Below are 27,677 nucleotides of genomic sequence, written 5' to 3'. Positions count from 1 at the left end.
TTCAGTAATATAATTTTCTACAAAGTACTATATTCCCAGGCTGTTTTAAACCTCAAGCTAACTTCCATGTTGATCAACTACATGTTAATTACAAGGTATCCTGTCAACCACTGTACCAATTTTACCAGACTGCAATGCAAACCTAAACACAGGAATCAAGGGAATTACAAAGCTGGAGTAACCACCCAGTGTTCAAATCAGGGCTTCTCCATTGTTAGTGGAGGGCATTTGTCAAAATTGTAGAGCCATTTTTGGGTGTCACAACTGGGGGGGGGAGAGTATCACTGACATCTAGTGTGTAGAGGCCAGGGAGGCTGCTAAACATCCTTATAATGGGAAGGAAAGCCTCCCAACAAAGAACGACCCGTCTCAAATATTAATTATGCTGAAGCTGAGAGACTCTGCCCTGAAATGGGGCCTTACATTCTTCACACTAATGGCTGTCATTTATTGAAGCCACTAACAGGAAGGTTGATGAAACATGGCTTTCTAATTAAAAACCAGCCATGCATATTTAAGAAAGGATTCTGTGGTTCCCCTTTTGGGTTAGAAAAACTGCCCCATAAACATTATAACTGGGTCAAAGATATTATTTTGATAATAATAATATCTTTGGAGCTAAGAAAGAGGAAGAGGCATCTTCTGCTAACATCGCTATGTCATGCCTTTGCTGGGTTTTTATCCAGTACATTAACCTGATGAGTAAGATTTTAATTCCAGCACACAAGCTGGACAATGGGAAAAAGTCCCAGTCTAACAGGAACACATAAAGAGAAGGTAGACACATGTGGGTCTGTGCCCCAGACTTGGTCTGAATTGAGTTCTTCAATGTTCTGCTCCACCAAAATGAATATTTTTCCAAGTAAATGATCATTGTAAAATGTTATTATTTTTTTCTTTCTGGATGTTCCCCTTCTCTGAATATCAATTGAGCACTGTTAGCACAAGTAAACTGGGACTTTTATTCTTTGTTTGTAATGGTACAAGAGGGCCCTTGTGCTCTCAGAATAGTTATTTCTAGATTCCAATTCCCTTAGGATAGTTTCCTCTCTAAGTGATCCCTCCACTTTATTTTTTTTTAAGAAGTTAACTTGAAATAAAGCATATCGAAGAATCAAATAAAAGGAAAAAAAGTGCTTAACATGAAGAACATGAAGTTTAAATTCTTTTGAGAGCGGAAAAAATTAAAATGTTAGTGAATTGTGGTAGCACTGGTATTTATTTTACAACCCAAACCCAAATTTATCAAGAATAAGAACCAGTAATCAATAATTAGTAAGAACATAACAGAACCAAGATTCTTCTAAATGCTTTTATAGATTAACTCTTACAATCGTCATGTGGATTCTATTGTTTTAGATGCTATTATTATTATTATTATTCCCATTTTTCCAGTTAAAGAAAGTGAGGCAGAGAAGTCAAATAACTCATTCAAGAGGAGGCACTGAATTCAGCTATCTGGCTCACAGTCTGTGATCCTAATCTCTATTTTATATAGTGTCTCTTCTAATAGCAAAATGCTGAAATAGTTTTGTCATGGGCTAGCTCTGATGGGGCTACATTTAGACTTATTCAGAATGGAAATATAGAAAAGTAATGTATGCCTGGACAGTCAGTGACATCTGAGGGTGGCTATAGGTTACTCCTCCCCTGGATGGCAATTAATTCAACTCTGCCCAGGGGATCTTTCCTATCCAGGGACTCCCTTAAGATGGTCCCTCTGCCCCTGAATTACCATCCTCCATTCAAGGTCTGACAGGGTCTCCCCTTCCCCGTCTGGTAAGCTCCATGAGAACAGGAAGCATCCTTACACCTCTTCATCCACAGCACCTCGCCCAGGGCTGGTGATGACATGTTAGGTATTTAATAAACACTGATTCAGTCTTATAGTTAGCTTGGAGGCTTTCAGATAATGAAGGAATAAGATTTCCATTCTAATGTAGAATGACTGAAAGACACAGGTATTCAGTCTAAAGGAAAGAAGCAATCGGGGGTCTTGAGAACTGTCTTCAGAAAAATTGTCATGAGGACATGTTCTCCATAAAGGCAAACTGGACTCATGTCTGGAACTCACAGAGTAACACACATTAGATCCTCAAGGGATATCACCCAAATAAAATACTATCAAAATCATTTGCTATTGGGCAGCCCCAGTGGCGCAGCAGTTTAGCGCTGCCTGCAGCCCAGGGTGTGATCCTGGGGACCGAGGATCGAGTCCCACGTCAGGCTCCTTGCGTGGAGCCTGCTTCTCCCTCTGCCTGTGTCTCTGCCTCTCTCTCTCTGTGTCTCTCATGAATAAATAAAATAAAAAAATATTTTAAAAAAGAAAACCATTTAAAAAGTTATTTGCTATTATAAGAAATCATACTTAATTTAGGTATTGTTGAGTACAACTTCTGTTTCCAATGTTAAATGCTCTACATCCTTTATGAGATGACCATAGGAGATAGGTACAATTATCAGTCCAATTTTAGAGATGGACAAATGTAGCATTTCAAGAAGGTAAGGAATATGCAGGAACACACAGGAAATGACATACTTTGGATATAAACCTAGATATGATCACAAATCTCCAACTCCTAACCACTGTGGTTGCCAGTCTGTCTTGTGAGTTAGTGCGTATTCTTCTTAGAGGTTTTCCAGAAGATGAACGTTTAATTTTTTAAACGTGTATGGGGGTGAACACAAAAGATGCAAGAGGAGGCTAATGCACTGAGTACCAGATTGGCTCAAATGACTTGAAAGGTCCTTAACACTGGAGAAAATTTTAAAGGTGATTTGTAAAAAATCATGTTAACTTTACAGTCCTTCCAGTGTGCCTACTAGATACCACCTAATACCACTGGCAAAATGACCACTCTTGTCAACCAAAGTTCCTTTGGGATGACTGGACCATTGCTAATAACTGCTGCTAAGGCACTGAAAACATTGTATTTATACCCATATTTCCATGGGTATAAATCCACAGTGCAAGCTCTCCCAAGTGTCTTGCTCACATTGGTCTGAGGATTCTGACCACTGACAAGTGTAGCTTGCCTTACAAAAGGCACAAAGTTGGAAGCAGAAGAGTTCTATAGAAGCCAACCCTGGGTTCAAAGAGGGTAGGAAGGAGAGTCTGACATGGAAATATCTGTCAAAATGGTAGAACATCTAGTTCTTTCAAAATCAGGGGGTGAGTTTAAGTGGGTAGAAAATTGACAGAAACTAAAGATCCCAGAAAAGACTTTGGAGTTTCAAGGGGAGTCCTCACCCCTCAGGACTTCAGGTAAATGAACTGAAAGAACTGGATTAAGATGGAAAAAAAGAAAATGCTACTTTAGTTCACTAAGAATTTTGGTGTAAATAAGTAAGGGGTATCATAATCCCTGGCCGAGGGAGTTTATTTTATAAATTCATTCTTTTAAAAATTTTTCTATTGTGGTAAAAATACATATAACATAAAATTTAGCATCTTAACAATTTTGAAGTGTACAGTCCAGTAGTGTTAAGTCTATTCACAATGTTGTCAAACAAATCTCTAGAATTTTTTCATCCTGCAAATATCAAACTCTATATCCATTAAAGAATAACTCCCCTTTACCCCTTCTTCCTTGTGGGAGTTGGTCTTTTAAATACACGTTATTAAAGAATATGATAGTCTCATGGCATTGCTTTCACAGAAAACAGAAAAAGACTGGACAAGGTATTCAAAGCCTACTGAGAAGTCCTGACTCTGACACATTGAAGCTATGTAATTCTGTGTAAGACCAGCTAACCTTTCCTAATTCTAAAAATAAGGGCAATGATACCACCCCAACTTGACTCTCAGAATTACTCTAAGGACTAGATTGCCAGAATTATTACAAGAACTAAATGAGATCTACTACAAGACTTTGGTGGCAAAATGGAAACATAAGATACCACTGTAAGGAGTGGGAAAAAAAATGAAATAAAATAAAACCAGTAGGGGCAAGGTTCCAAACTATAGAGAGAAGTTTAATAAACCACTATTTATTAATCAAAACTGGAATACATTTTGCTATTGAAGAAAGGCAATTCAAATGTCAGTCATTCTATTACCTGTGAATGGTAAGGTACTGCCTTTCGCTTTTCAGGCCAACTAGAATTCTACTATAAATAGTTCAATCCATAATATTCTCCTTGGCAGCAGTGACTAAGTTGGGCATTAGATGTCAGGGGGTATTGGAAGGCCTAATGTCCTATTGAAAGTGGACTTGGACTCCAGGGAATGTAGAGCTTTTATCATGGGGTTACCAATAAACCCATGAGAAACTCTTAATTTATGATGTCAAAGTCACTTATTTGTGATCCAGAGATAATTTTGTTTTATTATTAATAAATCTCTCAATCAATCACTTGCAGAGATAACCTAATAAAAGTTCAGGGAAAGGGAGAGAACACTGGAAATATCTCAAGATTTTCTTTAAAAAAAAAAAAAAGTCATCAATACCGTATTTGCCATTTGCAAAGCAGGATCCATCAATCCCAGGATTTCTTCATTATAACTTGATTCTAGGCTAATGATGTCATCAATTACATCATCCATCTGTAGGAAAAAGGACAATGGAAGAGAGATAAATGTAAGCAAAAACTGTGCAAAGACACCCAAAGAGAGATCCACGGTCTTTTTTTACCCTAAGCACTAATGCTCTTCAGTTAGATTCTGAGAAACTACCATCCCCTTCCTCCCAAATATGAACATTACTGAAAGTCACTGACACTAACAGGTGACAATGATGACACCTGCAACCAGCACTTAGGGAGGGATTACTGGGTGCCAGGCACCTGGTTCAGGGTTTTTGATGGGTTAAATTATTTCTCTCCCTCACAATAACCCTATCAATGTAGGTACTATTAACATGAATTTTCCAGGTGAGATAAATGAGAAGCAATTTGCCGAATGTCATATGGGGAAGAGAGTGAGAGCCACAACTTGAACTCATGCTCTAAAGTGTTACAGAGGTTCAACTGCCTCCCCCAAAAAGCAAAGATGAACCAGGAAACCTCATCTGAATGATGGCTGCCATTTCTTTGTTTTCTCTCAAGACTCACTCCCACAGCCTTCAGTAGACCCTCCTTGCAGTAAGAAGAACCCAGATGGTAATTCAGATCTTTGCTCTCATAAGGATGTGTGGGGCACTGTGGCTCCTGGGCTACCGGCTAACCCTGTACTGATCTTAAAATGACTTGTAAAATAAGTTTCTCCTTGTAGAGCTGCCAGTGTGCTCGGTATTCCCCAAGGAGTGTACCAGGACGAGGTTATCATTACAGTCATGGAGCTGACATTCCCACTAGATCAATTTTATTCCTGAAGTACCAAAACATTAGTTATGATAATAAACAACAGTGATTACATGTGCATTGCAGCAGTTGCAAAGACAAGTCTGTGAAAACATTTCTTTGTAAACACCCTATGTATCTGAGCTGGTTGGTGCGTCTGTGTGTCTGAGTGCATGCACACATGGTTGGATCTAAGTAGTGCTTTGCAAGTACACAATGAAATCTCAATACTCGGAGGAATGCTCCTTTATGTCTTTCTGCCATTTCCAATTAAGGGGGACAGGCTCCTGTGCCACAAGGCTTGTTGGAATCCTCATTCTCCCACTTTCTAGATTAGGGGCAAAGCTCTCAATCTGTAAGAGGCTCAATAGGCCAATCTGAAAAATGGGGTTAATAATACTCATTGCCTTATTGGATCCTTGTGAGATTTCAGGATAAACCATATAAAGAACTCACAGTTAAATGAATATAGTAAATATTAAAAAAAATGAGGGTTATTAAGTGACTCGCTAAGAAGAATAATTGCAGGTCAGTTTTGAAACACTGCCAGCACACTGCTTACGCAGTTTCATTTCTAGATACATCAGTTTTGTTTGCTTTTAAGAGATGATTTGCTAATTAAGTTGAATAGGCAAATGGGGTAGAGGACTTTATGAACAATCTCTCATTATAAGTTTTTTTAGGGAAATCAAATGAATGGGCCTGGTGTGATAGAATTTTTAGAATAATTTCTTTTTAAGCAAAAAATTTTTTTCATTGCTATTCTTTTTTCTTATATATCTATACACACATTTTAAAATATATAAATTTGTTAATAAACATGGCATTATTTATATGTCTATTAAGAAGGATGTCATAGAAGAATCTCAAATCACTTGGGAAAAATCCATGAAATATTATTAAATTTAAAAAGTTTCAAATGCATGTTGCATGAGATTCCATTTTATAGATCTTGCTTTCTCTTTCTCTCTTACACACACATGTATATCTTCATTTAACAGCCTATTGAAGTTGTTACTCTACAAATTTGTGCAATACATTGACGATGGTATCTTAAAGAAGTACAGCATATTACATTTTATGTATCAAAATTTGTATTTCAAGCATTTTTTAAGGACTTGAAACAACTTACAGAAAATGCATTTTAAGTTTAACTTCCCTGAGTTATTTAATAATGAGATACTATGAGGAAAATGGCCCTGTTCATAGCTTTCTCTATTTAAAAAAAATATCTATATCAACAAGGAGAAAAAAAATCCCTTAAGTCATCAGGAAGGTGTGATGAGCCACAAATATAGATTCTCATTACAAAGTGTTACATCCTTGCACTGCCGAGTCATTCAGTACCTGCATGCACGATGCTCGTGAATGCGTGTTCATGGTTGGGCATTCACTTTCCGCCCTGTTTTGCTCTTCAAACTTATAAAATCCCTGCAAAAACACAAGCAAAATCAGCCCATGACTTGGATTTGCAAATGACTTTTCAATGACATGTTCACACGAGGCTGATGGTGCAGCAACAAGATGGACTAATAAAGCTTTCACAAAGTAGAATCTGACCGAGAAATAAAATAATGCAGAAAAAACTTCCGTCAAATGAGCTTGATAGATGACAAATACAGACAGAGAAAAATAAGACAGGTTGGTTTGGGTACAGGGGAAAAGACTTAGTCCCTCTAGAAATTAAAACTCAGAAACTTCAGAAGAGTCACCTCTGAAATCACATGAACATTTCAGAGTACAGTAAAACTCCATTAAAATGAGGCTTATCATCTTATAATTTGGAAATAACGGGCATTAAATCACAACTCTCCCCTCAGGTATTTTAATGCTTCGAATTTTGATGCAACAATTGGCTTGTGGTGTGTCTGAATCTCATCTCCAATCCAGCCTTTACAAAAGCAGATTTCACGGCCGCGGCAATCTTATTACGAAACGGAATTTATCTAGCAATTAAACCTTTGCTTTTCTGTTAAATTCTCATGTGCTACATTATTCAAATCCATCCACGCACATTCTGTGCTTTTTTTTTTTTTCTTCAACCCAGGGAGAAATAAAAATAATATTCCAGACATTCACAACAAGCGGAACTTCTAAACCGCCTGTCCCACACCTTTTCTATTTTTGCCTTTTCTTCTCCACCTTGCCTTCTCCTCTCTCTGCATTTTTACTGCTTTGTAAATGGAAAGGCATTGAAGAGAAGAGAGCGTGAGGCTAACGGAGCAGAAACAGGGTGGGAGAGAACGTGTCCTCGCCTCCACGTCCCACTTGGAGCGGCCAGGTGTCCCATCCTGAGCCACACAACCCAATAACCCGGTGATGGTGTCAAGAGGCCGTAGGGTGGAGGCCACATAGCAGAATCTGGGACACAGACCGGCGTGTGTGGCCCCGCAGAGTCCACAGTTGAGTGGGGGAATAATATCCGACAGACATTCATTTAGTGTAAGAAGACAGGAGAGGGGAGGAGACATGAATTACCTCTTTTTCACAGTTGGAGTTAAGTGTGAGCATAGCCATGGGGCTGTTGGGTGCGCTGCTCCCCGGCACTGGTGGCATGACATGATCGCCAGGCTGGTTTGGACATGGCAAGCTCAGGACTTGGTTGGCATGTTTATTTGCTAAAGTGGTAGAAAGGTACTGCTTTACCTGCTGCCTTTGGGCTTGCTGTATGTGGTACTTGGTGGGGTTTTCGAGGTGGGTCTGCACCTGAACATAGCCACGGAGGGAAGAGAAGACAGCGCCGTTATTTGTGAGTTTCGGTCGGCTCTTTTCTCAGGCACAAACATGAGACTGGCCAGTCCACCAACAGAATAAATTATTAAGCCCCTGTTATGTACCAGGCACTGTGCTAATGGATTTTGATATTACTGAAGTTTAAAGTCTAACTCTCAGGATTTGGGGTAATACTTTGCCCTGTTTTATTTCCCTGCTAATTAGCTGCACATCTCTTTGAAAACTTGTGCCCTTTTGTTCATGTCTAATAATTTAAAATTTGCAACCATCTGGAGGGCAAAATTTTCCCCAACACGACTGAAAGGATTTACTGAGATCAGAACAACAATCTAAAAAAAGGAGCATAACAATTTATTTTACTTTCTTTGGCAAACAGAACAGCTTTCTGTTTAAAAACAACAACAACAAACCTCCTTAAAAGCCAGCTGTAAAACGGTTGTAGAAAATAAACAGAAACACTCTGATGATTAAATCAACTAGTTGTAGATTAATTCCTCCCACTTTCATTTGGACATGATTATTCAACATTTTAATTAAGATCTTGAACTCAACATAAAAAGCAATTCTACATGAAGTAGTTTCTTTCAGATGCCTCACACTTACATGCATGTGTTTTTAAAAGCAGGACTATTAAGCCGCCAGGGTATTTTTCCTCCTTTCTTATAAACATTAATACAGAATTAAAAATCCTTTAAATCAGTGATACTCATGGTATCAAACAGTAAACAGCATCAAAGTAGTAGACCTGCACTTACTGGAAAGAGTACAATAACATGAAAAGGTGAATTACTCAATGTATTGCATATATTTCAGACACTAAATATGAATAAGAATAAAGCTCACCTGATAGTGATTATATTCTAGCATTTCCAGCATAACAACGCTTTAGGTGGCCCCAATCCAATGAGAAACGGTAGACTATTCACTCTCTCTACTTTCTGTAATTCCGATTCAAAGACTGACTGGCATAGAGAAGGCACTATAAACAAGGTATCCCGAGACACCACCGGAAACTTTATCACAGCAGCCCTGCTTATAATAACCTAAGCTAATTAGTTATGCATGTTAAAAAAAAAAAAAAAACCATTCGCACAAGGGGCTTTTTTTTTTTTTTCCTTTTTTTTGTGGGGGGAAGTCCTACGAGCTTGGTCTTCAATATTGGTATCAATTCCCCCCGCCCCCCAGCTTGACGTCATGCTTTTTTTTCATAAATATAAAAGAATCTTTTTAAGTGATGAGCTATCAAAGTCAAACTCACTGTCAGATCAAGGCCAATTCACTATTCATCTTTAGTTCCAGTAGTATTAATAGACAATGGTATTTCTCTTTCAGCAATAGGTTAAGAGCTGGCTGCCCCTTTGGAGAAGACAACGCCTAAAAGCTACTATTACACATGAGACTTTCTAATGGCCACATAACTCTGTAACTGCCAACTGCAGGAAGAGGGTCTGTGGAGGAGTCTCTGTGCTGCACTTTCAAGTTCAAAAGCCTCATCCTGTATCCTGGCCTCAACATGCATCTTATTCTTAACTGCATGGATATGTATCTTTCCTACTGATCTTGCATCAGGAGGAAGGGAAACTATCCTAAACAGAACAAGAAAAACATACACACACATAGGACTGGATGTATATTTATGTGGAGAATAAGAAATAAATGTCTCCCCAACTTAATCAAGCTGGGAAGCATGAAAACTTTTACTAAAAATATTTTATTATAATTCTTAGGAATTAACAATAATAAAAATAATAATTCTTAGGGATAGAGAAGAATAAGAGTTATCATACGTATGACTGATATATCTTTACTCATTTACTTGTTCCATTATTTAAATACCATTTTATGTGCTAAACACCTTGCAAGACATGGAAAATACACTGTGAACAAACAGACCTGACTGCCAGTTTTATGAAACTTGTAGTCTGGGGTGAGACAAAAGAAGAAAAAGGCAAACAAATACATATCTAAAAATTATGATAAATGGTTAATATTCACTGCTGAAATGGTGAGCTATCTTAAGCATAAAACTTTGAAATTCAGTAATTCTATCCAAACGTCCAGGAAAATGAAGTCCTTTATATTGGCAATCTCAGATTGTTCCAAATGACTGATCTAACATGTACACAGAGATTCACAGAGACATTTTAAGTTTATGAAAGGGTCCAGACACGATAATGATGAGGACAACAGACATTACTAAAATAAACATAAAATGAGGGCAATGGGTGTAATGTGTTTATTTCACTATTACACTTAAAAAAGAAAGGGCTACACATTTAAAAATAAATGTTAATTCACTGGCAGATCCTTACTCTTTAATGAATTAGAATTTTATGCTTTAGTACGGAAGGAAGCAACCTGCTATCTCTTTGGCATTGCCAGTGAGCTCTTTACTATATCCAGGTTGGGGTAATCAGAGTGAAATGTATTTTGTCCCCTTACCACTAGTGGCTTTTTAGTTTTCAAATAAGTTGAGTAGATTGGCTATAAATCTTATGCAGGAGGTAGAACGTCTCTAGCTGTTTCTAATCCAAACACTGAAAACAGGTAACAGAAACAAGGAACATACGTGAACTTTGGATAATAGAAGGTAGTGAGGCCTGTGGCAAACTAGAACACACAAATCTCATCTAAAAGAAATAGCTGACATAAACTGCAGCTGATTGCGGACATATGAGTACACCAACTTAGTACAGATCTTCCATGGCAATCTAAGCTTTTTTAAGTTAAACTTCCCAGATTAAAAAATTGACACCCAAATGTTTGACTTTTCGTACTGCATAAAACAAGTCAAACACATCTGTGCACTGGACTCAGCCCATAAGCCACTAGAATGTGGTCTTTGTTTCATACCTTCCTATCTACATTCCCGGGGGTGGGAAGGGTGGCCCAGGTTCTGAGGACAAGTTACTGTCCAAATCCAGGTATTTCCTGGTGCTTTTGGAGAGACAGCAGGCCTGACAGCACAGTCAGCAGAATAGTTAAGAATTCAAAACCTGTGTTCGAATTGTGACTTTGCAACTTCACTATTTATGTGACCTGTGATCCTTGGCAAGTCATTAACTTTTCTAGGCTTTCATCTCCTCACATGCTTAATAGAGATGATAGCTGAGCCTCCATCGTAGAGTTATTGCAGCATTAAATGAAATCACACTTCTAACAGGCTTAGCAATATATCTGAAAAACAGCAATTCTCAAACTTTTGTCTTAAAACCATTTTAAGCCCTTCAAGTTTAGTGTTTACGTGAGTTATATCTATCAGTGTTCAGCATATTAGGAAATAAAGCAGCAATTTTTAAAACACAAGATTATACAGGAGCATATATTGCACTGACCATCAGAACAATGACATGTTAACCTGCATGAAGCCTTCATAAAATTCTAACGTAAGATCACACAATGAGCATGAAAAAGTGAAAAGAATCTCTCAGTGTTATTAAGAAAATTGTTTTGGCCTTGCAGAACCACTGCAAGGGTCCTGGAGACCCCTCAGGGCTCTCTGACTTTGAGAACCACTGATCTAGAACACAGGTAGTGCTTGAGTATTATTACCACCCCATCTTAGCCATGCTATTCATCACTGTGTTTCAGTGGTGTGTGACACAACCTGTGTTGTCTGACTTGCCTCTCTCAGCCGGAAGATGCTGGAGGAAGACACTAAACCCTTTAACTTCCTCACAGCCATATTGTGAGGCTCTAAAGTCCTATGACAATTTTAAAAGCCATATGAATAAAATTTCCGGTCTTCAACCACCCTAAACCATAGCTTTTTAGTTAGTGACTTTCCTTATGTTAGTTTCTAAATAGCCAATCAAGCAAGCATATAAATGAGAACATATATGTAACATTAAACATCTGTATGATTTCCTGATAATTTTTGCATAGGGATGACCTTCAAACTAACCACCCAAGTTAACGAATTCAGATATCAAAGGTAGGTATTGCTGAGCATTTGAAGCACAGACCACAAAAAAAAAACAAAAAAAAAAAACTGGAATACTTCATGCTCTATCAAACCATACTATTTTGTTGATATAATGGATATTTCATATAAATAAAGTACATTAGCTATCTTGTTAAAGTACAGAATTCCAAAGGCTTTGAAACTTTTCTTCCTTGTTACTGCTACTATCTTTTTGTGCTTTTTCCTTTCTTCATTCAGATCCTGAATTGATATGATACCAAGGGAAGTGGAATGGATCACCTTCTAACTGTCACACTTTAGCTGTGCCACTTCCCAGGTGACAATGACAGGTTTTCCATCAGTTTCATTCGAAAAAGATCCTGGAGCACATCAGTGTGAGATGGTACCTAGAGATATTACCATCTTGAGTGATGAAGAATTCACTAGGGGGAAAAAAAAAATCCCATCCAAGGTTCACTGTTCTTCTGTTGCCTCTACTATTTGTAAACCAGAATGTAAATACAATTGAGGGAAGATCCTCATAATCCTTTTAGTGCACAATTTATTTTTTTTTAACACATCAACAGAGAGTTCAGATTTCTTATTTTATGTTTAGGGAGAAAATGTATCCTGTTGCTAAGTAAAGTTAAGGATTATTAAAGGGATTAAATTCACTCAGTTGCTATCCACTACTGCCTCCACCCCCGGACTCATTTATATTGTTTTTTTAAATGTCAATTTATAGAGATGGTCAATTATGCAATCACCATCCCTGAAAAACATTGTAAGACAGAGAAAGATAGCTTTCCTAAATGGCTTGGGCTAAGTCTTGTCCAGGGTCACATTTGACAGGTGAAAGGTTCTTTTCAGTTCCACCATTGCGATGTTACCACTAAGGAAACCTCAAGCCCAAAACACACGTTTCTAGACACTTAGTCATGTTTTCTGTGCAGTCTGTACAAAGGTATCCTTAGCAAAAAATAAAGATGAGGATATGAATCCTGACCTAAGGGAGAAGAATCAAAATCTGATGCAAACAAAAAGCAAAACCAAAAAAGACTTACATAAAGGAGAGATACAGGGGATTAAGGTGGATGAGCCCAAGTTCCTTTCACTAGCACAGGGGTCTGCCCACCAGCCCAAAGGGCCTCGCTCCTTATTTTGGTATGGTCTGTAAACTAAGGATACATTATACATTTTTTAATGGGTAGAAAGGAATCAGAAGAAGAAAATTTCATAATACATGAAAAGTATGTAAAATCCAAATTTCAGTGTCCATAAATTCTTCTTGGCACAGAGCCATGCCCATTCATTTACATATTGCCCATGGCTGCTTTCACACTGCAGTGACAGAGATGGGTAGAGCCTGCCTGGCCTCCAAAGCCTAAAATACCTATTATCTGGATTTTTACAGAAAATGCCAACCTCTGCTCTATAAGGATATGAATAAAATTTCCAGTCTTCAACCACCCTAAACCATAGTTTTTTACCTAACCAGAGTTCAACTTTCTTCTTAAGTAGAAGTTTTATGAAGGAAAGAATGAGGTGACTTTTCTAAAGAGAAACAATATGTGTATATAATTTTGTAGTTACCTCATTAAATATTGTCTAAACTGGACAAGCAGCCACGTAGGAACACAGGGAATGCTTAATTATCCCCATTTTAAAGACAAACAGAAGCTCTGAAGAGAAAGCTCAAAGATGTGCCCGGGTTGGAAAACAAACCAAGGTCTTCATCATTCTGTCCCCAGTGGCAAACTACAGAACCGCCCTTCACTGTTGATGAATTTTAATCTAGGGCTTTAACTTAATTAAGGGGGAAAGATAAAACTATGTAAATCCAGAGGTGTACTCACAAACTCTAGGTGTGTACACATAAATACATATGAATTTATATCCCATTTCTCTGGTCTGTATACTTTCACACTACTTCCTATCATATCACTTTGTGGAATCATTAGGCTTCTAAATTCAGAGATAGGAGTTATAAATGTGTACAAAAGGAGAGGATGGCAAATCCATTTTTTAAAATTTTGATGTTTTAATAGAATAAACCAGGCTAGCTTTACCAAAAATTCCTAATAGGTCTTTTATCCTTAGCTGATGACCTATAAACCAGTGTGCTTATTATAAATATAAACCACAAGGTGGGCATGCTTTGGGTTTAGGACAAACAATATTTTAGTATCCTCAGGAAAAAAAAAAGTATCACTATAAGTAAATTCCTACTATATACATTATTTTTTTCTCTCTCAGACTAAAATAAGCCAAAGGTCTGAGTATAAAAAGAACATCAAGTTTTTATTTCATCCAAATAGAAGTAGGAGATTTAAGAGTGGTAGCCGTCTGCCTGCAGGGTATTTATAATCCCAGAATAAAAACGCCATTTTCAGAATCAAATTCCTATGAGAGAAGCAGCAAAACCCAATAAACTTAATGCATTACTCACTTTAATTGAAAACTATGCATTTACCTGTACTGGGAAGATTGTATCAGTCATTATGCATGGTATGTCATATTAAACAGCAAAATTTTAAAACATATATTAAAAAATTAGCATTCATTCACTCAAAATTCTCTACCCTATACATTTTATATTCACTCCAAGCTTAGGTCATTTAAAAACAAAACTAGGAAATCACTTGGATAACCACATAAGATTTTCTTCAAAGCCTCTTCATGTAGTTGTTTTTTTTTAAATCATATGATGATAACTGATTGAATCCAGAAGGAACTACAGAAAAAAAAATCTGATTTTAATAGTTTTAACCTCTTATTTTAAGTCTCTGCTGTCTGAGACTATCCCCAATTGCCTTCATGCCATATATCCATAAAGAACTAAATATAGGTTTGAGGGCAAACCTTAATGTGTATATAAATCATCTGGGATCTTGTTAAATGCAGTGTGATTCTGTAGGTCTGAGGTGGGCCTCAAGATCCCGCATTTATAATAAGCTCCCAGGAGATGCCTACCCTATTGGTCCACAGACCACACTACACCTTGAGTGCAAGGCTGTAATATGTTCTCACCTGGACTTCTCCCAAAAAAGAGTTATATGTTCATGATTCATTCAATAAGTATTGCTTGAGTGCCAACCAGATGTCAGACAACTGCCCTCATCCTACACAGGCTGTTCAGGGAAGGTCCTACAGAAAAAGTGACAGTGAAGCACAGGCCTGAAGGTCTGGGGAGGAGATGAGCCAGGCAAAATGGTGGGAAGAGTATCCCAGCAAAGTGCAAAAGTTCGCAAGAACAAGCCCAGGCTGCCCAAGGAACAGGAAGAAGGCTCTTAATACACAGTCCTCATCTGGCTTCCAATTTAGCATAGGCACCTCGTATTCCTCTTAACCTCTTTCATCATTGACTAGTTCTCTCTTCTGCTCTTATATGTCAGAGTATCTCAAGGCTCAGAGTTTGATTTTCTCTATGGATATGCACAGCCCTGAAGAGCTAAGCCAGTCTCAGCTCTAAATACCCAGTTCAGGTGTCTCTGAACGCCAGATTCACCTCTACCTGCCTACTCCATAGCACCACTGCAGACACCCTACATTTCACATAGTCATCACCCCCTCCAAACCAGCTCCTCTACAGTCTTCTCCATCTTAGTAGATGGCAACTCCATCTATATAGGAAATTACCTTTTTTGGTTTTGTTTTGTTTTGTTTTGTTTTGTTTTGTAGATCAAAAAAGTTGTCTTCATATAGTTCAACCTAGTTGCACATTCAAAAACTGTGGCCATCTTTGACTCCTTTTTTTTCCCCCCTTCACACCTTCATTCTAATCCATCAAGAAGTATTGGCTCCCTCCTCAGAATATATCCAGAATTTAACCAATTTTCATCACCTTTATTATTACCATCTGATCTACGCCATCATCATTTCTCACTTGGATTACTGAAAAGTCTCCGGACTCTTCTACTGGTTTTTGTTTGTGCCCTCTTGTACTCTTATAGTCTAATTTCAATACATCAATAGAATGACCCTGTAAAATATGTCACATCATGTCACTACTCTAAGAAATAAATAAAAGACCCTCTAATGGCTCCCTATTTATCTCTGAGGAAAAAAAAAAAAGTACTTACAATGGCTGACAAGTCCACCTATCATACTTGTTAAAAATGCAGTCTTGGACCCCACCCCAGACCTAATGAGTGAGACTCTTTAGGTGGGGACCAGAAAACTATGTTTTAACAAGCTAACCACGTAGACTCCTATGCACATCAAAGTTTGAAGACCCCTGCCCTCTTTGCCTACTTCCCTCTCCACCCTGGGATCATGACCTGTCTGGACTTATCTCCCACAACCATCCTAAGAGTTTATTTAAAATCCCACAACCATGCCTTGCCAGTTCTCCTGATCCCAGTACCCTGTTCTACCCTGTACAGTACACATCCTAGCACATAGGAGGTGCTCAACAAGTATCTGGTCAATCAGTGAATGAATGGAGCTGCTGTGCCTGAAGCATACGGAGGTAGGGGAGAAGAGAAGCTAAGCACAAGGAATCAAACCATGTAGGGTACTGTAGGGGTTGAGGCTAGGATTCTGAGAGCCTCCAGAAATGTCCTGAGGAAATGGAGAAGTGACAAATGCGCCCTCTTCCTGGCTAATTCAGAAAGCTCTGGAGAAACTAAGTCTCCAGGCTAGGTAGTGATTCATAGACTGCCTCCCTACTCTGAGAGATAAAACTTCCTTTTCTCTTCAGGGTCTTCCCAAAGGCTGCCAATTTTTATCACTCTCATCTATAAGGCTTTGGATCCTGAGGGGCTAGGACATATGGCCAGGAGCCTGGAGATTTGCCTTCATGTCTAAGCAATGTCACACAGTAAGTGACAGTTAAAGTGAAGGTCTCCAAGCAGGTGGCCCATGGGCACAGTCTACAGGTATGGCTTGCCATTATATTCTATTTAATTAAAAATTGGAAATTTTTATACCAAATTTTGGATTTCTGGCTTCTTTGGATAAATGAAAAGATCTAGCAACACTGAAGCTATTCTAGTGGGCCAGCAAAGAAGAGAGTTCAATGTTGGTTTTCCTCTTTAGATGGGCCATTTGCTCTTCATTTTGCCAGCATTCCACCACTCTTTGTACCCACAGTGCCAGTAGCCTGCTCCACTCACTAATCTCCCTAACTCCTGAAGGCATCTGAACTGCAAACCTTGCCTTATCCTTTAAATACTCCCCATTCTCAGAGTAGTTCCAAATCCCACAGAATGGGTAGCATATATATGTTTACAAAGCCACATTAAATAAACAATCGTATGCGATGGAGAGGATATAAAATAAATTCATATAACCTTAATACATAAAATAAACTGATGTAAACTTTTTAAAGGCACATGCATGTCCAGCTAGTAATTAAACAATCAACAATTTTCTAAGGAAATCAAAAGATAAAAGAAAAGGTTTAAGTTACAAGGATGTCCATCAGAGCATCAACCATAAAAGGAATGGTCAAATTATTACCCTAAAGCCCACTGCCTGGTTTTATAAGCAGTTTATAGGGATGCTGCGATGTCCAGTTGTTTGCATATAGTCTGTGACGGCTTTCAAGTTATAACAGTGGTAGAGCAGAGTTGACCAATAGACCTTATGTCCCCCAAAGCCAAAATACTTACTCTGTGGCCCTTTACAGAAAGTTTGCCAACCTTAAATCTCTAACAACAACAACAAAATGGAAACAAAAATCTAATAACAGGCAATGGGTTAAACTAATTACAAGATAGCTGTGTAAGTTCAGGGTTCCCCTGATCTTGGCCTGTTGACCATAGGGCCAGATACTCCTCTGTCCTGTGCACAGGACAGCAGCATCCTTGGTCTGTATCCAATAAGAAGCCTCCCCTGAAACAACCATTGTAACAACCAAAAATGCCTGCAGACATTCCAAACATCCTTTGGGGAGCAAAAATGCCCCAGTCGAGAACTACTGCATGTAGATGGATACAATGCAGTCATTAAAATCCATATTTCACAAAATGATTTAATTGGGGGAACATTCCGAATGTACATAGGAATGCAAAGCAACTTAGAAACACTACATATGCTGTGATCCTAAACTGGCTTAAAACTGTTATTTTTACATCAGCATAGATGAAAAAAAGGCCGATTACCAATCACTCTGTGATCTTAACAATGCCTCTTCTGGGATAAGAAAATTATAGGGGTTTGTTACCTTACTGGGGTTTCCCCTCCCAATTTTCTATAATCTACATGGCACTAATTTTATAATTTAAAAAAATCTACAAATTCAACAAAAACTAAATCCTGTGGACCTGGGCAAATAAAAATGTATTCAGGCCGAACCCCTCTACTGAAAATTTTGCAAACAACACCTAAACCCATGAAGCTGTTATATAATGATGAAATCTGCCTCATTTCAATTTTCCCTTTAAATACTTGATCAGATTAAGAGGACCCTGCTTTTCATGAAATTTTTAGTCCAACATTCAGGCCCCAACAGTTTGAGGTTGTATATTTGACATATTTTTATGGTTTTGTAAAGGGCTGTGATTACGTGGTCCAGTGGTACCCTAATAATAACCCATTGTAAGGGCCGTCCACTTCTCCCCCTCCTAATGGGAGCTGCGAACGCAGCGTTCCACGTGCTGTAACTTTTCCATCTGCCCCAGTTTAGCACTGCCTCAGAACTGCAGTCGCCTTTTTGTCTTAGTATCTCCCCCCCAAAATGCCCCCATTGTTTGCAGTTTATCGGGTATTAGAGATCATTATGGCACAGGCAGCAAAACTCCTTTTCATGAGTGCCGGCACTCTTAAGAAACTGGCAGTGGTCAAGTTTGTCGGAGATGAAAACATTGCCCTGGGCTTAAGCAAAAGGTCAGTCAGAAACGAGAGCTGAAGGCTGCCGGTTTGAAGGTCAAGTCCACATGGGCTGGAAACTGGCAAAAAAGCAGCCGCCTCCTAATAACAGACTTCAGGGTCCGTATCACAAGACTGAGGGGTCTCTTGGTTTTTAAGGAACTGCATTGTCTTGGGTAATTCCAAAGACTCGTTGCCTAGATTATGTGATGAGGAAAACCCGGTTTGGAATGGACCACTGCACGGGAGCACTTTTGGAGCGTGCTGGGTGCTATGCTGAGCCCTTCACAGGCAGGCTGTAAGGCTGTAAGGCTGTACCCCCTTTACCTCCTTTGGTGTTCTCGCAACCAGCATGCACACAGGCACTCATTGAGCATATGGAGAACAACAACCACAGCTAGACTCCTAGGCCCACAGAAAACCTGTGTAAGTCCGGGAAGCAGAGACAAATACAATGGAAACAAATCAACAAAGAAACAATTTCATACAATGACTCAGTGCATTGCAAACAACAAAACAAAGTTATTAGGAGAGAAGGCTGCTCTATGGTGGTGACATTCCAGCTGAAGCCTGAATGACGGGAAGAAGCCACATATGTGGTGAAGCCAAGGAGCTGAAATATCCCGGGTAGGAAGCAGCCTAGTGGATGGGAGAAACAAGGGTGTCAGCAATGAGAATCTGGTGGTGCTGGAGCGATCACCAGGTCAGCGTGTGAACAGAGAGAGCCAGTGAGAGCCACCTGTTTAGGGGGCTTCAGAGGCTTTGTAAGGAATTGGATTTTTCTTCTCTGTTACTTAGAAGAAACCTTTCTTTGGAAGGTTCTAAGCAGAGAAGTGACATGACCTGATGAACATCTGTAAGACCATCCCTCTGGGGCTGATGTGGATGGGAAGTAAGAATGGACACACGAGGAACAACTCCGAGACTCCTGTAGCCATATATAGGAAGAAATGAAAATGCCTTAGACTCAAATATTAAGAAACAGCTGGATATGAAAATATGTTTCTGGACCTTGTACCTGGCTTCTTCTGGGCTTGCATCCAATTTAAGAATAGCACATACAAGGAACTAACAACAACAAAGATGATCGTCACAATGCTCTGAAATGTCTCACACCACCATCGAGAAGTTACAATAAATGATGCATACAGTTGTAAAATATCCCATTTAGATTTGTTTGGGGCTCATGAGTTAAGCAATGGCCAGCTGTCAGAGTGCAGCGGAGAGAACCGATCCACCCTTGTTGATACCTGGTTGGAATTTTGATACACTTAAATTTGAATCCTAGCCAAGCTGCTTAAATGCTTTGAGTCTCAGTTTTCTATTTGCAAAAATGGGATCACGGATACTTACCTGGTAGCTGCTGAGCTTGATTGGTGCATGAGAAGTGCTTAGCATGAAATAAATGCTTAATAAACAAATACTGTTCTCTATTATTGTTAGTCCTGGATTTTTCACTTTCCCATTCAAGTAGACCAGCGTTAAGTCACTTAGCTCATCCATCTCCAAAAAGAAAAAAAAAAAAGAAAAGAAAGGAAAAAGAAAAAGGAAAAGGAAAAGAAAAAGAAAAAAAAAAGAAGAAGAAAAAAAGAGTGCCCTCTCCACTTTGAAGCAGTGGGGAGGGCAGAAGGGAATGGAGGCCGTATTCAGCCTCTTCCAGGCATCTTTTTAAGTCCTTCTCTTTAGATGACTCAAATATCACAGATGGATACTAAGGGCGAAAGTGGATACACAACAATCTTAGTGCATGGGACACGTGCTGGCTGGAGTATCTTATAAAAGGCTTTTGTGAAATTATTTCTCTCTTCTAACTTTCTGAATCGGCTAGCTCGGTCACTGGTTCTTAAACTGGGCTTCAGAGAACCTGGGAACTCCTGAAAATCGCATGCAAACTGTTGAGGTTCATTTTTCCTAAGAAGAGATCTAACACAAGACAATACTTGAAGATGAAATTCTGTCTAGGATTTGCAAGGGGGAGAGAGGTATATACATGAAACAAGATGAACCCTGAGTTGTTATTGCTGAAGCTGGCTGATGAGGACATGAGGGGTTCAGTATATTATTCTCTCTGTTTTTATAGGAGTTTGGAACAACCTATATACATTCACGCACAGCATACATATTTATGTGTTAGATGTTCTCATCTGTACTCATTTTTTATCTTCTCTTCCTATAAAAAGGCGAGTCTTACGGTAACATACTTACTAAGCAAGCACTTGGTTAATCCATCAACGTATCATAAGTATAAATGTCTGTTTTTCTTGCTCTTCTGGACTTAAGCCTGAACTTCCTTCTCTAAGAGCTGATTTTTATGTTCTATGAGTTGATCGTGGATTCAATATGGTCCATGCCATTCCTCTGTGGTGGTGTCAGCCTGAGCAACTCTCAAAGAAATATTTTGTTTACAGAGTAATTTGGATCTGTCCATGAAGTGTTCTCACTGATCAAAGCAGGAATGTGTACTTTAGCCACAAATAAAATATTTATTTGTGCACAGGGTACAAAACCAAAATCATATTGACCTTTTCAGATCAAAATCAGGACTACCTCTTTCAAGCAAAATGGTCAATGATCTGTATTTATGTTAGATAAAAAAATACAAGCAACTGAAGCTTAAGTTTATAAAGACATTTAGGAATTGTTTTATTCATTAAAAAACATTTGCTAAAAGTGATTTATCATACTTTACAAAGCAAATTCTCAGATGGACTTTAAATATGCTAGATAGATAGACAGAAATTTATAAAAGTGGGATGCACTTATTACAAAACCAAAAAATAGGATAGTCCTGTTTGGACTTCTGTGTGTAACAAAAACAATGAACAAAGGAGTGAAGATGAAAAGAACAAAATACTTCTTTTGGGAAGAAAGGTGGGAATTTTGAAAGATATAAGAAAACAAGAATATACTGGGCCTTCTCACAATGAGGATAAAGAATTAAAAAGAGACACTGAAGTAATGATTAGCACTTATTATATGCCATGTAATTTTTCTAAAGGTTTTCAATGGATGTGCTCATTTCATCTTCACTCCAACCTTATGAGGTAGGAGCTATCATTATTCCCACTTTAGGAAAGAGAAAATTAAGGCTTTTTTCCTAGCCACTAGAGTAAACAGTGCCATCTTACGACTTATCTGTAGAATTCATATTTCAATGTAACATTTCTGGTTTTGATACCGTACAGACAGCCTACTTCTTTTGTGTACTGGCTTTCATGCTTTACAAATAAGCCCCTCTTTATTTTTTTAAAATATTTTATTTATTTATTCACAAGAAACATAGAAGGAGAGGCAGAGACATAGGCAGAGGGAGAAGCAGGCTTCCTGCAGGGAGCCCGGTGTGGAACTCGATCCCAGGACCCCGGGATCATGTCCTGAGCCAAAGACAGATGCTCAACCACTGAGCCACACAGGTGTCCTTAAGCCTCTCTTTAATATTCCATCATCACCTGGGTGGACACAAGGCATTTAAACCAAAGTTCTACTCAGTTCTTAAGTGAACAGATGCAGGCACTCAGGCCAGCAGTGGGTCAAAGAAGACAGGACTTCACAACAGAGAAAGTTAAAGAGAACATTTGTTATGGGCAAACTGCCTCAGGACTCTGAGTAATTTAAGAGTTGATGCTTTTTCTTTTCTTTTCTTTTTTTTTGGGGGGGGGTGGTTGGAGGGATAGGCAGACAAACAGAATCTTCCAGACTCAATAGGAATTTTGTTAACCAAAAGCATCTAAGTATCATGGGGTTTTTAAAGGAAAGATTAAACTATTGTATGATATAGTAATTCTTTTATGAGAAAGAAAATAGGCCACTGTATTATAGAAATGCCAGTTGCCATATACCTAATTATAAACCATTATCAAAATAGGGAAGAAGAAAATGTGCAGACCACCCTTTTGTAAAAAAGACCCACTGCACTATACAGTTTGGATAAAAACAAAAAAAGATGGTTTAATGAGTCCCCAAAAGTCTATATATTATGTGCAGTAGATAGAAAGAGCCCTCAATATGAAAGGAAATCCCTCATTTCTGCCCTCAAGAAGCTTGTAGGGTTAGGGTGAGGGTGGGAGGAAAGGGATTTCCTACCCTTTGAAACAGCAGTTCTCAACCATATTTTGCTCTGCAAGGAATATTTTTGGTTGTCACACCTGGGGGTACTGGGATGGGGGGCACTGTTGACACCCATTGGGTAGGGAGTGGGGATGACACTGCATATGGTATGGTACACAGCACAGCTCCTCACAGGAGAGAATTACCTGACTCCAGCATCGACAGTGAGAACCCACAACTAGCAGATGTGGTGTCGACTCCGGGCACCAACTTTCTCAGGGATAGTTTCAGAAAAAGGCAAGGAAACCAGTCAAGGCACAGGAAGGGCACAGATACCCCAAGAGCTACTGATGTGCTTCCTCCCCATTTCTGAGCTCCGCAGTTAGATAAGAGTCACTTCACATCCTGTCTTGACATGCAAAGGACAATTTTTTAGTCAACTATAAGGAGGAGGAAATGTCATCACAGTAAATAGCTTAATTCAAAATGCTTCATGTCAATTGGATAGTAACGTGGGAAGGAAGAGTTATGCTGGAAAACAGAGAACGATATCAATTCAACACAATAATAAACTGTGCCCTAAAACCATGCAGAATGAAGGCGGATGACTCCAATTATCCAAAAGCCCACTGGGAACTTGTTCTGGTGTTCCTGAACATGACCTATGAGTGTACTGTCACTATCACAGAGTGTCACAAGTAAAATACCAAGTAAAGGAACACGCCAGTTTGTGCAGACAAAGCCATTCACTAGTGCTTACTTTTACAGTGCTTCACATAAATCCTCCTTCCCGTCCCAAACTGTCAAGCACAAAACAACCACAGTTCCTTATCTATTCATTTCTGCATCTTGAAGGAGGAATTATCTTTTCCTTTTTTTCTAATTTCTTTGGGAGGTGAGGGGTTTTAGTATTTTTAAGACACAATGTTACATTAATTTCAGGTGTACAACATAGTGATTGTACAAGTCTAAGAGTTATGTTACACTCACCCCAAGTGTAATAGCTACCATCTGTCACCATACAGTGCTATGACAATATCATTGACTATATTTCCTATGTGGAGCTTCTGTGACTTACTCTTTCCATTACCTGAAGCCTATATTCCCCTCTCTCTTTTACCCATTTTGCTCATTCCCCTACTCCTTCCCCTCTGGCAACTACCACTTAGTTCCCTACTTATAGATCTGATTTCCTTCTGGTTGTTTATTCATCTGTTTTGCTTTTTAGATTCTACATATAAGTGGAATCATATAATATTTGTCTTTCTCTCTCTGACTTATTTCACTTGGCATAATATCTTCTAGGTCCATCTGTGTTATCACAAATAGCAAGATCTCTATCCCTTTTTGTGGCTGCATAATATTCCATTATATATCTTTTCTTCAATATATTTTCAGAACTTTCAAAAGTCATTAATCATTTTGCATCTGACACACAGACTTTATTTTCTAACTTCTTTTAAAAGTATAAATGAAGTATAGCAATCCGGATAACTGTTGAAGATGAAAAATGGAGAGAAAGAGTCACACTGGGCAATTCTTCCCACTTTCATGTATATTAGAAATTTTTCATGGTAGTTATAAAAAAAAAGAAAAAAACTATAAATAGTTCTTAGACATTCTTAGACACATTCACCCATACACACACAAAAGTGGCCTCGTATGTTTGCATAAAATTATTTAATCCTGATGACTTCAATGGCAAACTCTTCATCATCTTAAAGATTCTAGCTCTAGGTTTATTTTGCTATCTGCCTCCCTATCATGTACATTAAAAAAAAAACATCTACACATGCTCAGAAAGGAAAAACAAACAAAAACTCCTTAAAGTTGTAGAGGGAGCACTAATTAAACACTATTCTTCCCACAAAGTTTCTGTCTCAAATGATGTCGGTAACAGACAAAATCACCCAAGGATCTTAAATGGACTCTTTTAGCAAAATGACAAAAGTATTCAACTGCCAAACGGAAGCTTCTTTGTATTATGTGTTTTATCTAATTAGCACTCTAGGAAATGCACTGCAGTGACCAAACGTGAGCATTCTCTTCTCTTCTCTTCTCTTCTCTTCTCTTCTCTTCTCTTGGCCTTAAATTATGGAGTGAGGCAGTTACACCTTTCATATAAAATAGTACATGTAGTTGAAAATAATGTAAAAAATGAAGATGAGCAAAGGAAAGAAAAACAATATGTCACAAGTAATCCCATACTGAGAGATCAATCCTGAAAGCATGATGGTATTTATCTTTCTATAGGTCAACGTAGAATTGTAATGTGGTCACCAGGCAATGTTAGTAGGACTAGAGCAAAAGTTATAGTGTTCAAAAACAGCAAGGCTCCATCCTTCCTAAAAGGATATTTATACAGATCTCTAAAACAGAAAACATGCTTACAAACCTACCCAACTAGATCCTGTAAGATTACACTCAATTCAATATCTGAAAGTACAGTTCAAATTTGGATTATTAAATTATATTTTACTACTCCTGACTCTTTAACTACATGTTGTAGCGTCCCCATCTTAGCGAATACTCGGATCTATAATAAGCCCTTTGCTAGGTAGCAAGGAAGCAGAAATGGAGTCGTCAATGTGAGGAATACAAGGAGTGTGCTGTAAGGAGAGACTTAATGATGAAAAATCCTGTGCTTTGAGGTGCCTGGGTGGTTCAGTGGTTGAGCATCTGCCTTTGGCTCAGGTCGTGATCCCAGGGTCCTGGATCTCTTTTCCCTCTGCCTATGTCTCTTCCTCTCTCATGAATAAATATATAAAATCTTAAGAAAAACCCTGTGCTTTCTCCCAACCCTTCCATTTTGCTATGCTAATGCCTTTTCCACATCATACCATAAGGGTAACCACCCTCACCTAAGACAGGATTACAACCTAGATTGGAATCAAGGGCTAATGATGAAAGAAGAAAAAAAGAAAAGAAAAAAGAAAAAAGAAAAGAAAAGAAAAGAGAAAAAAAGAAAAGAAAAGAAAAGAAAAGGAAAGAAAGAAAGAAAGAAAGAAAGAAAGAAAGAAAGAAAGAAAGAAAGAAAGAAAGAAACTGTAAGTCAAATATCTCCATATTTTAAAGGCAAGAGGGTGAACAATACCTAAGAATTTTCCAGACCTGAGTTCTCAAACTATATACCCTAACCTAAGTGCCAATAACTTAAATATGCACAACTGAGATTCTTTGGGTCATTACTCCCAAAAATAATCCACTGTGGTTTTTTGAAAGCATCTACACACATACATTTCCATATTATACAACCACTTCCTTGATGGAAGCCTGTTGATAGCAGAATAGACTTCCTTCTTGTTCTTGCATTCTAGTATTTAGCACATATTTAACACACATGAGACATGTAATAAACATATTCCAAACATATTCCAAAGTCGTGATAAGAGAAATTCACAGGACAGAGCAAGTCTTCTAAAGATTCAAAATGGCAGACTGACAGATTTACCAAAGAGGCTGGCTAATAAATCATGGTATCATTCTATGAGAATACCATTTAATTTTAAAAGAATCCACTTGTAAATACTATAATTGATTCAAAACATCCACAAAGTAAAGACAGTATCATTCTAATGTTTGTGATCCTGATAAAAATAACATGTTTTACTTTAAAAAACATTAAGAGAAAAGTGTTGATATTCAAGGCAACCATAAGCTTATTATCATACAGATCAAATTATTTCATCTAGATACAGGGTATTTATTATTAGGTCATGTATTTGTATTCTTAATATCAATTTTAAAAGCACTGCTACTTCGTAAATGTTTGCCTAACAAACATAGCTTGCCTATGCCTGGCTGGCTCAGTCAGAAGAACATGCAATCTTGATCTCATGGTTGTAAGTTTGAGCCTCACGTTGGGTGTGGAGATTACTAAAAAAAAAAAATAAACTCAAGGAAAATAAAATGTTTTAAAAGTTCAAACAGCCTCGATTTTTAACTCACTCAATTGTGAACTATAAAATTTCACATCAAAAGGAGTCAGAAATGCAACTACATTTAAATCAGAGAAAGGTATAAACTAAATACATTAATTTTTCTTAATGGAAAATAGAGAGGTAATAAGATATGTCTCTGAGTTCTTCCCTAACATACAGATGTCAGAGCTTCAGATATGAACATCTTCACTACCATTTTTCATAATAATAAAAGTGTATTAGCAACCTCCAACATTAGAAGAAATGGCAAAGTAAGTACATTCATTTGAATTATTATGTAATTATTTTTTTTTAAGATTTTTTTATTTATTCATGAGAGACACAAAGAGAGAGGCAGAGACACAAGCAGAGGGAGAAGCAGGCTCCATGCAGGGAGCCTGACATGGGACTCGATCCCGGGTCTCCAGGATCACGCCCTGGGCTGAAGGCATCGCTAAACCGCTGAACCACCCGGGCTGCCCTAATTATTATTTTTTTAAGGATTTTATTTATTTATTCATGAGAGACAGAGAGGCAGAGACACAGACAGAGGGAGAAGGAGGCTCCCCATAGGGAGCCCGATGCAGGACTCGATCCCAGAACCCGGGGATCACACCCTGACCCAAAGACAGATGCTCAACCACTGAGCCACCCAGGCATCCCAATTATTATGTAATTATTAATAATGATACATACGAAGAATATACAATGTAAATACATTTTATATGTAATATAAAAACACATGATATTGAAAAAAGATGCAGTAACATTATAAAAGCTATGATACACTGGTGTACAGTGTTATAGTAGTTTCAAGAAAATTTTATTTTATTTTATTTTATTTTTTATTTATTTTATTTTTAAAGATTTTATTTATTTATTCATGAGAGACACACAGAGAGAAAGAGGCAGAGACACAGGCAAAGGGAGAAGCAGGCTTTATGCAGGGAGCCTGATGTGGGACTTGATCTCCAGACTCC

The 27,677-nt window shown here is 38.2% G+C and overlaps 1 protein-coding gene across 8 annotated transcripts in view; it reads right to left on the bottom strand.

Moving 5' to 3' along the window:
- The window catches only part of MITF (melanocyte inducing transcription factor), a 216,128-nt gene that overhangs the window by 24,294 nt on the left and 164,157 nt on the right, over positions 1 to 27,677 (bottom strand). For all 8 annotated transcript variants that reach the window (XM_041762249.1, XM_041762251.1, XM_041762248.1 and 5 more), the window contains exons 3-5: positions 7,759 to 7,986; positions 6,628 to 6,711; positions 4,451 to 4,546 (exon numbers count right to left, since the gene is read on the bottom strand). In XM_041762249.1, coding sequence (XP_041618183.1) covers positions 4,451 to 4,546; positions 6,628 to 6,711; positions 7,759 to 7,986 — 408 coding nt within the window. The remainder of the gene's footprint in view (positions 1 to 4,450; positions 4,547 to 6,627; positions 6,712 to 7,758; positions 7,987 to 27,677) is intronic.

This window comes from Vulpes lagopus, chromosome 7 (genome assembly GCF_018345385.1).
Source record: "Vulpes lagopus strain Blue_001 chromosome 7, ASM1834538v1, whole genome shotgun sequence".
NCBI classification, from domain to species: domain Eukaryota; kingdom Metazoa; phylum Chordata; class Mammalia; order Carnivora; family Canidae; genus Vulpes; species Vulpes lagopus.
The sequence above is the reverse complement of the archived record's forward strand: the minus strand, read 5'-3'. Positions and strand labels throughout refer to the sequence as shown.